The sequence below is a fragment of the Cucurbita pepo genome, chromosome 19 (genome assembly GCF_057944985.1).
Source record: "Cucurbita pepo subsp. pepo isolate OVF chromosome 19, ASM5794498v1, whole genome shotgun sequence".
NCBI classification, from domain to species: Eukaryota; Viridiplantae; Streptophyta; class Magnoliopsida; order Cucurbitales; family Cucurbitaceae; genus Cucurbita; species Cucurbita pepo.
In genome coordinates, this window is record NC_141816.1 from 322,843 (window position 1) to 339,047 (window position 16,205).

Here is a 16,205-nt window from a genome sequence, read left to right on the forward strand (position 1 = left end):
AGATCGAGCCAAGTCATATGGTTCATCATTCTTGGACATAGGTAGCATTGTTGTTCAACTTCCACACGCTCTTTTTATCCTTATGTCGTTGCCAGTATGTCACCTGTAGGATGGTTAGTTCTCGGTTTACTTTTCTTGATTTTAGTTGTTTGGTTAGACCGAGACTATCTGGGACAAGCTTGATAAAGAAAAACTTTATGGTATAAGAGCTCGTCTCTTTACTAGGATTACAGTTGCACTATACCTTGTTTTTTGTCGTAAAAACGAGGAGAGATTTTAAAATGCTTTTGTTAGGGAGATGTTTTCACACCCTTATGAATGCTTCGTTTTCCTCTCCAATCAATGTGAGATCTCACAATAATTGTATTAAAGCTAGACACGGGCATTGTGCCAGTGAGGACGTTGGGCTCCCAAATAGTGACAATATTATGATAGGGTACTATGTTATCTCCTTTCCCTTCGTGGCTCTAACAATGTGAGTATGCACCAGCTGAAGGCTAGAGGCAAATGTATGTATACGTTTGCCTCGGTTGTTCGTGTGCGCGTATGTGGGTCATGTATGGAAAAGTACTGCATATCCAATTTTATCCCGGATTGGAAAGCAAAGTTCAAGATGATGAAAAGATTTTTATGAAATGATAGGACCCTCCACGATTTTCTGTGTGTGGGTTCACTTGTTGATTATTTCTTAAAATACTCAAGCCACATGTTATTCTCGTTCTTCGTGTAAAAATTAAAGCTCCTTGTACAGTTTTTGACGTCGTGGTGATCAAGAATAGATAGTTACATGCAATTAATTTTATTCCATTAGTTTTATAAAAATTTGTGTTCATTACATAATGGGACGTGACAAACAAATCTTGCTATATAATTTTATATTAAAATATTATAAACTAATTTCAAATAATTAATTGAAATTCAAATTTAAATATTAGAAACTAAATCCCATGTAATAGAAACTAAATTCAAACTTAAAAAAAAAATGTATCAACAAATAAAAATAAATTTAAATCTCAAGAATTTAAAACATTTTTGTAGTACTAATACGAAAGAAATAAGTACACTCGACTATATTGGAGATGTTCATTTAACCTGTAAAAATCCATCTCGAACAATGAAGATAACTGTCATTTAGACGGAAATGAAAAATTTCTCTTATTAGTTAACGAATCAACTATATCCACCCGTAGACATTTCTAATTAAAATCAATTATGTTGGATGCCCCTAATCAAGACAATCTCGGGAGGGAAATACCCTTAAAACCTCTATTACACTCAAACCCACTACACCAGTAACAATTACACAAGGAATGGTTACATTAAGAACAGTTACTATTAGGAATAGTTACACTAGAAACAGCGAGCGAGGGAAACCCTCATATACGCATCACCGAAAGCCTGTCCAGGCACGAGGAAACAAAAAAATCAGAAAGATCAGGGATAGGAAGGGGTAGCTCCTAATCGGAAGTATCCCATATGTCCTATTGTGCAGTTTGTCAGTTCGATTCGGTACAGAACGCCTTCCTCTGACATTGGGTTATCCCCTATTTGGCGCAACACTTCGGACAAACGTAACCAAGAATTATGCACAAAAGACCCATTTTGCAAAATAAGATACTACGTTCATTCTCGGGCGGGAGCTCCCACAAGAGAACTATATGCATGTATATATATATATATATATATATATATATATATATATATTTTTTTTTTTTTTGTCTTGGCAAAAAAACCTATAAACCAAAGGAGACGAGTTGGGTTTGAAGTTTAAACTTGAACCGGTTCACATGAATTTAGTTAAGTATTAGGTGGGGGCGGAGGTTCCTATCAGATCTCTCTTGTTTTCATCGACACCTCTATACTCACTGCCTTCTCCTCTTTCCCTCAAAATCTGAAATCTCAAATCTCCCCCTTCTTCGCTTCCCTTTATATTCTCCTCTCATTTTCCTCGCTTTCCCTCTCATTCTCATCCATGGACGCCGCAATGCCTCTCTGCAAGTCCGCTCGTGCTCCCTTTCTCACGGTCTGTGTCTTTCTCCCTCGTCTTCCAATCCTGATTCGCACTTACATTCGCATGATTTCGCCTATTTCTTTGTCCATTTCATATGACTTTGAGATGTTTTTTGTTTTCATTGTTTTTACATGAAGGGTTCATTTGCCGGGACTACCAATGGATTGAGGAGCTCGCACTGTTCCTTCATGGGTGCGAAGAAAGTCAGTTTTCCTAGACAGGGAGCTAATGGTGTGCAATATAGTCGTAAATCGTGGAAGAATAAGGGAAGCCTTCAAGTTATGTGCCGTGCTGATAAAATTCTGGTGGCTAATAGAGGAGAAATTGCTGTTCGTATTATTAGAACTGCTCATGAATTGGGAATACCTTGTGTGGCTGTGTACTCAACTATTGACAAGGACGCACTCCATGTAAAATTGGCTGATGAATCCGTCTGCATTGGTGAAGCACCAAGCAGCCAATCGTAAGGCACCTCTATTGATCTTATTTTTATTCCCACTATGAAGTTGTCTCGATTATATTTTTGTTCACCATCGCCCTGCTGCAGGCACCCATGCTTCCTTTTATGGTCTCAATTGCTCAATTTTCACCTCTAATACTTGGTATCAGAACCATAGCTAGGCATCTTATTCATATTTCACCTTTTCTACTGATACTTAAACGAAGATACTGCGAGATCAATTCACATTATGGATTGTGGCATGCACCGAATACGTGGGCTTCATAAAATATTCAACTTGGTTAAGGGTTACGAGTTTAATCCGTATTCCTCAGTCGTAACTGATTAATCTACGTTAGAACCATGGTCTTTATCATATCATGAGCTTTTGTTGGGTTGTTTGTGTATAAATGCAAGCTTCACTTTTTTACCCCTAGCTAAACAAGCCAACCCTAAGCCAAATGTCCTCCTTTCGTGTTTTTAGTTGTAGCTTATGATAGAGCATTGTTCTTCAGTTTTTTTAAAAAAATGTTGGAACACTTTGAGAGCCGATATCGTGAGAGTCTTCCAAGATTTTTTAGGAATAGAGTTACCAATGACAACCTAAATGAAACATACATCTGTTTGATCTAAAAAATATAGATGTCACGCTGTTGCCGACTTTCGCCACATAAGTCTTATGAATGGACTATACAAAATCATAGCAAGGGTGCTATAAAAAAACCTTAAAAGGGTCCTCTGTTTCACGAGTACTAGGCAGTAAATAGCTCTTGTAAAGGGATGATAGATCCTCGATGCATCCCTCATGACAAATGAACTTCTAGATGAATGGAAAAGAAAGAAACAAAAAGGCCTTTGACAATGTCTATTGGATATTCCTCGAAAACATTCTTGTAGCAGAAGGCTTTGGTTCAAAATGGCGGGGATGGATAATTGGCTGCATTTCATTACAAATTTCTCCATCATTGTCAATGGAAGACTGAGAGGGAAGATCCATGCCTCATGCGGTCTTTGACAAGGGGATCCACTATCCACTTTTCTTTTCATAATGGTGATGGATTGCTTCTACTCACCAAGACCGAATATGAAGGGCAGATGAAGGTTTTTCAAGTTGGTAACGAAGGCTTAAGCATCAACCACCTTCAGTTTGCAGAAGATACAATTCTCTTATCTAATTTGTTAGGTGTCTCCCCTGTAAAAATGTTATCTAGAAGGTAAAATTCTTTGAAAGTTTCTTGGAACATAGCAAAACGGCCACGATCAAAGAAACATTGAATGATGTCAACCATTTATGGGACTTGAAGCTTGGTAGGAACCTAAAGGATAACAAAGCTACATAGTGGGCCGAATTAAGTCTTGATCTTGCCCCAATTGGATTGTCTAAAGAAGCAAACTCATTGACATATCTTCCTAGCATTAACCGTCTCTTCCTTACAAAATGATGGACATAGGGGAAAAAGTAAAAGTACCCCACACTAGCAAAGACAATATGGAAAAGAAACCACCCTAAAAAGGTGAAGTTTATCCTTTGGGGAAGAGCGCATAAAGCTATTAGCACAAGTGAAAATCTACAAAAAAGAATGTCGTACATGACTCTATTTCCAAGTTGGTGCCCATTATGCTAGAAAGACAACGAATCATGTAGCCATTTATTTATGCAATGCACATACGCTTAGAATTTTTGTGCAAGGATTCTCAATATCTTCCGGTGGCATCTCACTTTTCCTAGAGAGGTAAAGAATTTATTGGACATAGCCTTAACATACCACCCCTTCAAGAATGCTAAAGCTCTGCCTTGGAAAATCTCATCATAGCTTTCCTTTGGAATCTGGAAAGAAAGAAATCAAAGAATATTCATGGAAAATACACAAACTTATACAAAGCCCTTCAACAATAGTGTTTACCATGCTATATCTTGGGTAAATTGCATACTTTTGGTTCCTGTAGTTATAACTCCCTCATTATAAATTGGGAAGACCTTTTTCGTAAACTTCATGGATAATACATTGTTTTTGTAAATTTCAAACATCAACGAAATTGTCTCTTATTAAAAAAAAAAGAAAAAGAAAGAAAGAAAGAAAGACATCTCATATTCATCTCACTAAATTTTAGACATTTTATTTCCTTATAAATATTCTTTCTTGCCCAAAAAATTTGTTATTTATCTTCTCATGATTTGTTCATCTTTTGGACATATTCTACGTATGATAATAACGAATTTGCTTCACCAGGTACTTGGTGATCCCAAATGTCCTCTCTGCCGCCATCAGTCGGGGATGTACAATGCTGCATCCTGGTTATGGCTTCCTCGCTGAGAATGCAGTATTTGTTGAAATGTGCAGAGAACATAGAATCAATTTTATTGGACCTAATGTAAGTACTCAAGATTTCCTAGTTAATGTGGCTCACGTGGAAGCTCCATTATAAGCTGCCATTATCTTCTATACATTTTGTGGGGAAAACTGTGAAATTCTTGTTGCATTGTGCAGCCTGACAGCATTCGAGTTATGGGTGACAAAGCAACTGCCCGAGAGACAATGAAAAAAGCAGGTGTACCAACTGTTCCAGGAAGTGACGGTCTTTTAAAGGTATGCCGTTGGTCAGTGGGCATTATATTATTTGCAAGAGTTAGCAGAGTATATGTTGTTTCATAATTCATAACTTTAATTTGTCGTGGATATCTCATATTCCAGAGCACTGAAGAAGCGATCAAACTCGCACAGGAAATTGGCTATCCCGTAATGATCAAGGTATTGTGATAAAATTGTATAGGTTTGTTTAAAGAACGACAGAAATGAGGTTTAAATATCCAAGTTCTAGCTAAATAGACTGCTTTTCTTATAAGGTTTTTGGTTCCATTTGAGAAATATAAGACAACTGGAGATGTTCAAAGGTTTGTTGTGTCAGCATGGTGTGTTTTTCCTGATAATGAGTACTTTGCACCTGGTTTTGGTTCAAGTCTTTTATTGGGTGCAATAGATTTGGGCCATTTAGCAAACAGATATGCAAATCATTGAGCACATGGGAGAAGAAATATAAAAAAGTGGTTCAAATTTGCTTGGCACATGATTTTGGTTCCATTGGTGTTTGTGTTGGGGTTCGTAGAGGTTGTTTGTAATTGAAGTTCTTTTGTAAGCTCGGTTGTGGCATGCTAGTTTCTTTTCTGCTTTATGGGGTATTTGGCTTGAGAGGAACAATAAGATTTTCTAGAGAGGCCGAAGGATTAGATGAGGATGTTTGAGAGGTGGTTAGATTTATAATTTTTGTTTGTGGGTATCAGTCATTTTGCCCTGGTCTTGTTCTTTTGGATTGGAGTCTTTCTTGTAAGTATGGTCATACTTCCTTCTTTTGTGACTTGTTCTTTTTTATATGCCTGTGTACTCTTTCGTTTGTTTTCCATATAAGCTTTGTTTCTTACAAAAGAAAAAAAAAAGTAACATGGTTTCATTTCTAAAGTAGTGACATTGATTTATTTTTTTTTTAACATGAGAAAAAAAAAAATTCATTAAAAAAATGAATAGAGGCTAATAAGAGACTAATGCTCAAAAAATACAAACTTCAGGAGTAAAAAAGGTAAGAAAAATTACAAAGGAGAAAACAGAGAATTCCAATTTAAACAAATGTTCTGCAAAGAAAATCCAGAAAATGAAATGGAAAGAGAACACCAATGGGAGGCTTTAAGATGGGCTACTCGTATCGATCGACCCATGGACTATATTCTCTGAATTCTCTCAAACCCATAATTCAGAAATCATGAACTATGTTCATCATAAAAAATCCTCTGGTTTCTCTCGAACCATAATTAGGGACACTGGTTTTTGAATATTGCTTTATGTTTTAGTCAGCAATCTCTAAATTCTTCAACCTACAACATGCCCTCTGCAATCTATGCTCTATGTGTACTGCTTTCTGTATATGAAGTATAATAGTTCTCCAAAAAGGTCCGAGTCTGATTTAATCTTGCTTAAATAATACAGCATATAGTTCTTCCGTACAATGTTGCATTTGAATTGAATTTCTCATCTGTGATCAATTTTTTCAACTGACAACATTGTTTACTTTGAAGGCAACAGCAGGTGGTGGAGGACGTGGTATGAGACTTGCTAAAGAACCTGATGAATTTGTGAAGTTGTTGCAGGTACTTGCTAATGCAATTTGTTTACTGAAAGAATACCTTCTTTTTGTAGTTTAAATATTTATATTTTTCACTAGGAAAAAAATTCTTGTTCTTCAATATCTATATACTTTTAAGAAAGGAGCAGTCTTTCATTATATGAACAAAGTTACCAGTTATTAGAGATCATTCTGCAAAAGGCAAGGGTATGACAAAATTTCCCAAAAAGAATTATCGATATAAAATTACTTTGAAAGAGAACTTCAAAGGGAGACTTTGAACTGAAGCACTTACGAAGTTTTCTTTCTATCTCTTAATATCCATTCAGATTTTATAATTTCTCTGTCAAAATGCCCCAGACAATTTCTATGATAGCATTTTCCCGTAGAAACTTTATATAAAATTCCTCCAATATTTTGTTCATTCATCATTATTGGAAGTCTATATTATGTGGTAAAGAGTAATATATTCCTAAGCTTCGTTCATAAGTTTTACTTTTTGAACTGGATATTTCACTATGTCTCCCTATCAGAGTGGTACACCTGAACTACATGTACAATACAGAGTAGGTGGAGCTTCTAATTATATTTGGTAGTACTACTTTATTGCAGCAAGCCAAAAGTGAGGCTGCAGCTGCTTTTGGGAATGATGGCGTTTATCTTGAAAAGTATGTCCAAAATCCAAGGCATATTGAGTTTCAGGTAATTATTCAATGACACTATATTTTAGTAGAGAAGAAAGCAATTTATATTCACATTTCACAGAAATAGTTAGCAGTTAAGGATGATCAAACAAAAGAAATCAACAATATTGAAGGAAATAAATAGAATGGAAACTTGTTCATTGAATATTGAACTCAATGGAATATTATTGACTGGAATGGATATTGATATTTTAATTGACTAGACCCTTTCTTGCAACTTTTGTAGTCTGTTAGGTTTCTATTTTTGCTCCTTTTCTCTTGAACTTTTCTTCCTAGTTTTGTTTTGTTGTGGTATATTCTTTCATTTTTCTCAATCTCAAGATAGAGTTTCATTAGAAAAAAAAAAAAAAAAAAAGGAATAATAAATAAACATAAATAGTCAAAGTTTCAATTTACTGGAATAATAAATAACAATGGCTTCTAGAGGGAATGAGCTCAAGTGGTAGTCACTTGCCTAGGATTTTGCAAAAAGATCAAGAGTTCAGGGTTCATTTTTATCTCATTTTATTTTATTTTAATCATTACAAGTGGGTAGTTTTATATAGTACGGCATGTTTTGGTTGGCAATGTTGTTTTGAGGCCGGACACAGATCCTTTTCAATCAGTAATCTGGAGCTATATGATGTGTATATGTCTTTCTTCCTCTTTTTCTTTTTAAACGTAAAACTGTATATAGCTGCTTGATTTATCATTTGTCCACCTTCTGCATATATAGGTTCTTGCAGATAAGTATGGCAATGTTGTTCATTTTGGAGAGCGTGATTGCAGCATTCAGGTTTGCTTAGCCTTATTATTTCATATTTTTCTTTTCTTTTTAAGATCGCTGAGCTTGTTTCAAGATTTGTGTGCACTTATCTAAATCCAAACAGTTCATTCATTCATTGATAAGAACAAGAATGTATTTGGAGTAAGCACACCAAAAATTCCTGTAACTGGGAAATAAGAAGAAAATTTAAATTATGTTTATGAAAAAGGTTTCTTAATGGAACTTGGGGAAACTTCGAATTAAAAGAGAGTGAGAATGCCGAAATTCTTCCTTTCTAGAGGAGTTGAGGAAAGGTCTTCGATTTATTTCACTTGAATTTGGAAAGAGAATATTGATGTATTTCTTCTATATTATAAACCAAATGTAAGTTCTTATATGGAGGAAAGACCCACCACCAGTAAAGAAAATTTCTTTTAGATATATATGACAAATATACAAACAATACATATCTAATATTTCAAAATATAAAGAAAATTCAACCCTCCCTCAAGCTAGTTTGTAGGTGTCTTCCAGATTCAGGTTGTTGAGAAGTTTTTCGAATTGTCCTTTTGAAGGGCCTTTACTTAACTTATTAGTCATTTGTTCTATCGTCAGAAGATAAGATATGCATATTATACCTGCGTCAATCTTCTCCTTTATGAATTGCTTGTATCATGTAGAACTGGATTATGACTAAGCCTTGTTATCACAATAAACCTGTATAGGTGTCTCTTGAGATATTTTCAGTTCTTCAAGGATCCTATTAATCCATATAGCTTCCAAATTCCATGTACTAAAGCTCTAACTGAATGTATGTTGTACGTGAATGTACCTCTGACTTGCATGAAGATCCTGAGTTTACAAATATGACCAAGTTTGAAATAAGAAGATTATTACTTGATTGTACTCTGCAGAAAGTTTATATATAAATTATTTCACTATTGTAGAGACGGAACCAGAAGCTTCTAGAGGAGGCACCATCTCCTGCCTTGACCCCGGAGTTGAGGAAAGCTATGGGTGATGCAGCAGTTGCAGCTGCTGCCTCTATAGGTTACATTGGGGTTGGGACGATCGAGTTCCTGTTGGATGAAAGAGGCTCCTTCTACTTCATGGAAATGAACACTCGGATCCAGGTTAAATTGAAATCTTATTCTATAGACCAATATATCTGTTAGTACAATGAGATGACATGCCTTTTTTTTTTCTTTTCTTTTTTTATGGGTTATTGATTACAACAGGTGGAGCATCCTGTGACAGAAATGATATCCTCAGTTGACTTGATTGAGGAACAAATTCGCGTAGCTATGGGAGAAAAACTTCGATACAAACAGGTAGGCAAAAAGATATTTTGTAAGTGAAGGTTTGTTTAAGAATGGCTTGTCAACCTTTGGTCTATGGTTATCTACAGGAAGATATTGTGCTTCGCGGACACTCAATCGAATGCCGCATCAATGCAGAAGATGCCTTTAAAGGGTTTCGACCTGGACCAGGTATGATGCTACAAGGATGTACTACAGGTTATCCAAGCTCTTCTGGTACCCGCTTAGTGCATGTGTTGCTTGATTGCACCATATTCTTGATCGTGTCTTTTGAAAATATATTCTAGATTGGCAGTCTGTCAGCTGACTTTCTGATTTTAACTTTGAAAATGAAAATTTGATGAAGCAATAAGGTTCGAAGGTAATTATAGGCATGATTTTCCTCTCAATTGACAGGGAGAATTACAGCATACTTGCCGTCAGGAGGACCATTTGTTAGGATGGATAGCCATGTTTATACTGATTATGTAGTGCCTCCAAGCTATGATTCTCTTCTCGGAAAGGTTTGTCTGATTATTCCTTTTAATTTCCGAACTTTTTTTTGCCTGATATTTGCTCTCGATTTGAGCTTATGTTATTTGTAGCTTTAGACTTGGACGACACGGAGGGCTCCTTATATACGCATGCTTCTAGGGGATCAGTGTTTGTGCATAGAAGAAGAGGGCATTTATTTTATGATATATTGTCCGGCTTAGTTAGGCTTCGCCTTCTATATCATAGATACAGATCTTTACTAAAACCGAATAGATGTTTTAAAATCACACGAATGTTTTGGGTTGGGTTGGGTTCTCCGTTTGAAATATAATCTTATTTACCCAGAGGTTAGGCAGGCTTGATTTTTCAGGCCATGTTCATAGAATATTTAAAAATTTGTCATGTATATTTGAATAGTCAGCTAAGTAGTTTACTAATGTGTTGGTGGTTATTATTATAGCTTATTGTTTGGGCTCCAACAAGAGAGAAGGCAATTGAGCGCATGAAAAGGGCTCTTGATGATACTATTATTACCGGTAATGGAACCAAGTTTGTTATTAATTTTATTATTTATTTTTGGTGTGTACTAAGAGGAATAGGTTTTTGATGGACATTAATTAGTGGTGCTGAATCTATTGGTGTTATTTATTGTACAGGTGTTCCTACAACCATTGACTACCACAAGCTGATTCTTGATGTAGAGGTAAAGAAAAACTTGGATTCTGCATTTGTAAATTTATTGGAAATTTTGTTAGTTTTGAACTTCATTTGCGATCAAATGATTTTCCTCATTTGCGTTGATTTAGCACTCACTAAATAAATAAGAAATGCTAACTAGCCAGGGGTATTAATGGGTTAAGTTTGGTTTTATGACCAATAGTAGATTTCTATAACTTGAACAACCCTCGTCAAGTTATGAATCCAACTCAAATCAATCCATAACATTTCATCAGGTTTCAAATACAACTTTAACTAGGATTGTCAAATTTTTGAATGCCTCTGCTAACTAGGATTACTGCCATTGCGTTGCGTTGTGTTGCAGGATTTCAAAAATGGGAAGGTGGATACTGCGTTTATTCCTAAACACGAGCAGGAATTAGCTGCGGTAAGCTGTAATTTTTTGAAGGTTTAATTAGTTTTCAATTAAATAATATGAATACTTAAATCCTCTTTTTTCTACTCGTGTGTTTGTGTTTGAGCAGCCTCATAAAATGGTGGTAGCCAACGTAGTTGCTTGAAAAAAATGATTCTTCTCAGCTCAGTTCAAGTTTATTTATGGTTGTTAGAAGCTTTTATTGGTCAGATTTTGGTATTAGTAGAAGGAGTTGCTCCACTTTTTGTTATTATTATATAAAAAAAAAAAAAAAAAAACCAACCGTTCCTCGTGGGTGCTGTATGTGGGATTTTTGTTTTGTGTATTATTCTTCTTTAGTTTGGTACTAGAAAAAGGTTGTTGGTTCTAAAATAGGATTTATAAGATACACCCATTCAGTGCCCTGTTTAAACACAAATTAATGAAGTTTTAATTGGAATAATTATTTGGTAGTAGAATTGAAATTGATTTTATGCATGAAGCACACACACTGTGTAGGCTCTGGAGTTGATGTATCAAAACAAAATAATTGCATGCGTAAATTGTTTATGATACACATAATATATGGGCAATTACATAGACTTCTAACCTTACTTGCAATCAAGGTTGAAAAGGAGAAGGATCCAATTCATATGCACAGGCTAGTGCCATACACATGCAAATGAATCACATTTGAATTGAAAAATACTAAAAATATTAATACTAATTTTCTTTTTACACTTTAGAATTTCATAAAATACTAAAAAATAATTAATTAATATTTTTTTAATATTTAAAAAAAGTTTTTTTAAGAATATTTTAAAAGGTTAAGTATGAGATGTACACAAAATAAATAAATAAAAAAATAAAGTAGTAACCAAATTTTTGGAATTGACCATCTGAAACACGGGAAAGCCTCTTTCTTTTTCTTTCTTTCTCCGGTTTCATTTTCCTGTCTCTCGGTAATAGGAATTGTGGGTAATAGGCTATGTATATTACACAGAAAACCAATAATCCGCCACTCCAAAAACACCAAAAAGAGCGATGGGTAGCCACTCCAAAAAGAGGATCCTGCACACCGGAATGGAGGTCGTGTCATCCCCATTGTACATGCGTCCAGCTGCCTGATTCCTTGCGTTAGCTGTTTGATGAGATGGGTCTCAGTGCTAACATTTTCAGCAAGTTAGAGTCGTTCTCTAAGGGTTAAGATAATTAATTGAAGTACTAGTTGTGGATAGTATTCTATTTATCTCATCCTGTTGAGTAGTCCTCTAACGGTAATGTGTGATCCTGTCTCCTTCACGCCTGTGATCCTAACTACCTTATCTGAAGTCCGGCGTAAATAGAGGTCACCACAGGTCTATCTTTCCGTGTTTCACTGGTCTATCTTTCAGTGTTTCATCTATCGTGGGATAATTCCATTAGTTTGATATAACTAATGCGCCTTTTCCCGAGACAGGATCGTGTTCTATATTGAATGATACTAGAGCCCGAGGGCAATTATTTGTTGTTATTTGTATTTTTTATGTTTTTTGAGTAAATTTAGTCGTCTCCCATTTTCAGCTAGTTGAGTGGTGTTGAAGGGGTTAAGAGACTTATTGAGTGTTTCAACGAGTTTGTGTAAGTGTGTGTGATGAGGTATTTGAGTAGTATTTTTTGGTTTGTTGTTGGTGTTTTTCAAGGCCAATGTGTTGAGAAAGTAGTACTTTTGTATATTTTTCTGTATTGTGTGTTCTGAAAGAAGAGTTGTACTCTAAAGGGTAACATCTTTGGTGTAGTACTCACAAGTGTGAACCACAGGCTCTGACCATGGCGTCTCTCCCAACGGCAGCTGCAATCGCAAATGTTACAAAAACTGCCTCCAATGCCCGTTTCCTCTTCTTCTCCTCTTCCTTCTCTTCTTCACTTTCCCATAAATTCCCCCATTCTCGCCCTTTCTTTGCTCTACGCCCATATCTTCATAAGGATAAGGTCGCCTCCATTCAACAAACCAGAGGAACAATCTCGAGAAATGGTGCGCGGTTTCCATTCTCATTTTGCACTGCCTCATCGACTGAACCTGCCACTAGCGACGCCCCCATTGCATCGTCTTCATCATCGTCGGATAAGGACGATGGTAATCACAACGATGATCCGGAAAAGAAGATCAAGGATGCGGCCGACATGCTCGATATTAGGGTTGGCCGAATCATTAAGGCTTGGAGACATCAGGAGGCTGATTCTCTTTATGTAGAAGAGGTTGATGTTGGTGAACCCGAGCCGAGGCTTATTTGCAGTGGCCTTGTTAAATATATCCCTCTCGATCAACTTCTGGTACTTAAACTTTGCCCTTTTCTAAGTCTTCAGATGGCCGTTTCAGTGAACTAATGATGAATAGATGCAATTTCTGATTGAGAAACGAAAAAAAAAAAAAAAAATGAAAATCGTGGGTACTTTGCTAAAACAGAAACTCTCCTCATTTCTAATTCAACAGCAAAACTTGATACTCGGTGTAGAGATGCCTATGTAGTGTATATTCATTTTGTTTCTTGACTTATATATTGATTTCCTTGGCATGTAGTTCATTGGAGTCTTTTCTTTTTCCTCCTCTCTTGTAAGCTGTTTTATTTTTCAACATTGAAGAGGACACAATCTTCCTCTTTGGACAATAAGAAATGGAAAATTTAGGAACTCCTTCATATAGCAAACACTAGATATCAGTTTCTAGAGTAGAAAAGCTAGAGGAAAAACAACAGCTCCCTCATTTTTGTACTTCAGCTTTATCATCTTACTGAAATTTCATTTTTTTCAAAAGGGTTATGAAGAATTTCAATGCTCATAAAGCGTGTAAATGAATTCCCCCTCTGCTATATTTATGGTTTTTTTTAATTGGTCTTGAAAACTCGTAAGTTTGGATGGATTATAGATTAAATGGGTCTGTCACAGATAATATTGTTAAATTTGTATCAAGTTTTTATTTTATATATGGTTATTGATATCCTTTTCCCGCGTTTGATGCAAAAATAACCAACAAAAAGGATAGAAGAGTTGTTGTCCTCGCAAATTTGAAGCCAAGAAATATGCGGGGCATCAAGTCATCTGGAATGCTAATGGCTGCTTCTGATTCATTGCACGAGAACGTTGAGCTTCTTTTGCCCCCTGAAGACTCTATTCCAGGTGAAAGAATATGGTTTGGATCTGAAGATGACAAAGAAAAACAACCCGATGCTGCTACGGCCAACCAGGTATAGATTTTTTTTATTTGTTTTTATTATTTTTTTAAATTGAATCCTGCAAGACTGAAAATGCCCTTTTATAGTGTACATATTTCAGTGCGTAGTCTAGCATAACCTCACTGAGAAATCTACGACCCTTAATTACCTAAATTATTTTAACTCTGGATTTCAAAACCATTACATGGAGGCTTTCCATCTCTACATGTGGTAGATTTCTTTTTTCTTTTATTTTAAAAGGAAACAAAAAGTTTCATGTGGTTGATAACTAGTGTGTTTATCGTAGCTGTGCTTTTACATCTTAAGATTCATGTCTGATGTGCTCCGACTTTTTATGACCCTGTTGTTATATCAGAGAGTTCTACCTACTACACTAAACATTTTGTTTTGAACTAAGAAAGAGAACTTTCATGAGAATAGATGAAAGTGTAGAAATTCACTGAAGACACCAAAAGGCGTGAAAGCTGCCCCCACAATTTATCAACAAACTCATATATGAGTAATAAAAATATACCATTTCCAAATAAAAATAACAATTACGAGTGTCCCCTATTGTTCACAGTAATAAAAGAATTATCTCTATTGGCAAGGTAAGTGGAAGCCAAAAGTGAGGCAACGTGTTGAATAGGATTCCAAATCTCTCATCCAAGATAGTATTGGCCTTAAAACCATATCATGGTGATGCTGTTGATATCCATCCCGCAAGTCTTGGAATATGATTCTTTTTTTTGGATAAGGAATGAGGCGTGTATACTAATCAAATTGGAATGTACAAAAAATAAGATCAGATATCTTCTAACAGTCGAGGGGATTTTTGAAAAAGATTCCAAATTGGCATAAATATGAGAACAAATGTAACTACAAAATCATCATAACGGGAGCTCCAATTGGAAGAGTGAAACTTTACTCAATCCCAGTCGCAGAAATCTTTCCCTTGAAAGGTTCTCGATTTCCTTTCATTCTGTAAATTCAAAAGTAAGACTAGCCACCACATTGAACCATAAGACTTTAGCTTGTCCACCAAAATTTCCTTGCATAAGCTAAAGCTAACCATCTGAGGCAGTATTCACGAAAGACATACGACAGATTGAAGACGTTGAGGAGCTTATTCCAGCTTGTTGCTGCAAAAGAGCAAAAGAAGAACAAGTGCTTTCCATCTCCCTCCCCAATCTGATTCTATAATGCACTCATTCATTGTTTCCCTCACTCGTGAGATCACATATTAGATCACATATTGTCATTAAAAAAAAAAAAAAAAAAAAGGTTTGTGATCTACCTTGTAATTCGGTTTGGAGGAGAACTTGTACCTTAACGACATTCTCTTGTCTGAGTTATCCTATTTATTTGGAATCTTGAGGGTGGAATCTTCTAACCACGACACCTTTAACTAATTACCGGTATTCCCTTATTATTAACATACCGATCTTTCCCACAGAGCCCACAGCATACCATACTAGTACTCTGACAAGATAATCACCTGGCTTATTAAATTTAGTTGTCAAGAAGCTCACAAGATTTTATTGTTCTTAGTGAAATGTTCTCTACATGCAGCCACCACGGAGTTCCAATCCATTTCCTCAACCCCTGGTTGTTGTATAGTTTATTCTGGTAGCTAATGTATAGTATGCACATATATTTTTTTTACAATTATAATATTTTTGTTACAATTATAAACACCTGTTGTGACGAATCAAAAATAAGCTGTATAATTTGTGCTGCTGTGTTTCATTATATATGGACGGATGTAATGTGGAGAATGGAGATTATTGTTGCGAAATTAATTCCACAGATTCAGAAGAAGAAAATATGGGAAATGGTGCAGCCTCATCTGAAGACAGATGCTTCTTGCACTGCTATGTTGGGTCCCCATCCGATGCGGACCTCCGCCGGCCTTGTCACCGCCACCTCCCTAAAACACGCAAACATCTCTTGACTCTTCACTTCCATTCATCTCTGGTAAGATTGCATTAGTACTATTGTTTTATTTCGATGTTTCGTGCTTTGGGACAAGTACTTGAAAAGAGTGCTTTCGGCTCTTTTGTAGTTGTGTTTGATGGTAATAAAACCATACCATCTTTCTCATGTTATTCTTTTTTGAAAACTGGGCTTGCTTCAA

At 35.8% G+C, this 16,205-nt stretch overlaps 2 protein-coding genes across 3 annotated transcripts; both read left to right on the forward strand.

The window, feature by feature from the left end:
* The first annotated feature begins 1,815 nt into the window (after positions 1–1,815).
* CAC2 (acetyl Co-enzyme a carboxylase biotin carboxylase subunit) lies at positions 1,816–11,340 on the forward strand. The gene is made up of 16 exons (XM_023662544.2): positions 1,816–2,023; positions 2,149–2,474; positions 4,682–4,823; positions 4,940–5,038; positions 5,144–5,200; positions 6,517–6,588; positions 7,176–7,265; positions 7,983–8,042; positions 8,960–9,145; positions 9,251–9,343; positions 9,421–9,502; positions 9,728–9,834; positions 10,266–10,341; positions 10,462–10,508; positions 10,848–10,910; positions 11,008–11,340. Exons 1-16 carry the CDS (start codon positions 1,973–1,975, stop codon positions 11,041–11,043), a joined length of 1,587 nt encoding a protein of 528 aa, XP_023518312.1. The 5' UTR covers positions 1,816–1,972; the 3' UTR covers positions 11,044–11,340.
* A 1,282-nt stretch (positions 11,341–12,622) lies between these two features.
* Positions 12,623–16,171, forward strand: LOC111782240 (Nucleic acid-binding, OB-fold-like protein). 2 transcript variants are annotated; one of them, XR_015414278.1, is made up of 4 exons: positions 12,623–13,190; positions 13,895–14,101; positions 14,680–14,810; positions 15,068–15,296. XR_015414278.1 is itself a non-coding variant. In XM_023663073.2 (3 exons), exons 1-3 carry the CDS (start codon positions 12,687–12,689, stop codon positions 16,020–16,022), a joined length of 855 nt encoding a protein of 284 aa, XP_023518841.2. In that variant the 5' UTR covers positions 12,627–12,686; the 3' UTR covers positions 16,023–16,171. The 2 variants fall into 2 exon arrangements, 1 of the variants encoding a protein (XP_023518841.2); XM_023663073.2 differs by lacking the exons at positions 14,680–14,810; positions 15,068–15,296 and adding an exon at positions 15,879–16,171 and having other exon boundaries at positions 12,627–13,190.
* Positions 16,172–16,205: the final 34 nt, after the last annotated feature.

Excerpts from the sequence above, each read along its gene's own strand:
- LOC111782240 (XM_023663073.2), top strand. The coding sequence starts at position 12,687 with ATGGCGTCTCTCCCAACGGCAGCTGCAATCGCAAATGTTACAAAAACT. Across the intron at positions 13,191-13,894 it reads TCCCTCTCGATCAACTTCTG|GATAGAAGAGTTGTTGTCCT; the intron begins GTACTTAAACTT and ends ACCAACAAAAAG. Across the intron at positions 14,102-15,878 it reads ATGCTGCTACGGCCAACCAG|ATTCAGAAGAAGAAAATATG; the intron begins GTATAGATTTTT and ends TTAATTCCACAG.
- CAC2 (XM_023662544.2), top strand. The coding sequence starts at position 1,973 with ATGGACGCCGCAATGCCTCTCTGCAAGTCCGCTCGTGCTCCCTTTCTC. Across the intron at positions 9,835-10,265 it reads ATGATTCTCTTCTCGGAAAG|CTTATTGTTTGGGCTCCAAC; the intron begins GTTTGTCTGATT and ends TTATTATTATAG. Across the intron at positions 10,342-10,461 it reads TGATGATACTATTATTACCG|GTGTTCCTACAACCATTGAC; the intron begins GTAATGGAACCA and ends TTTATTGTACAG.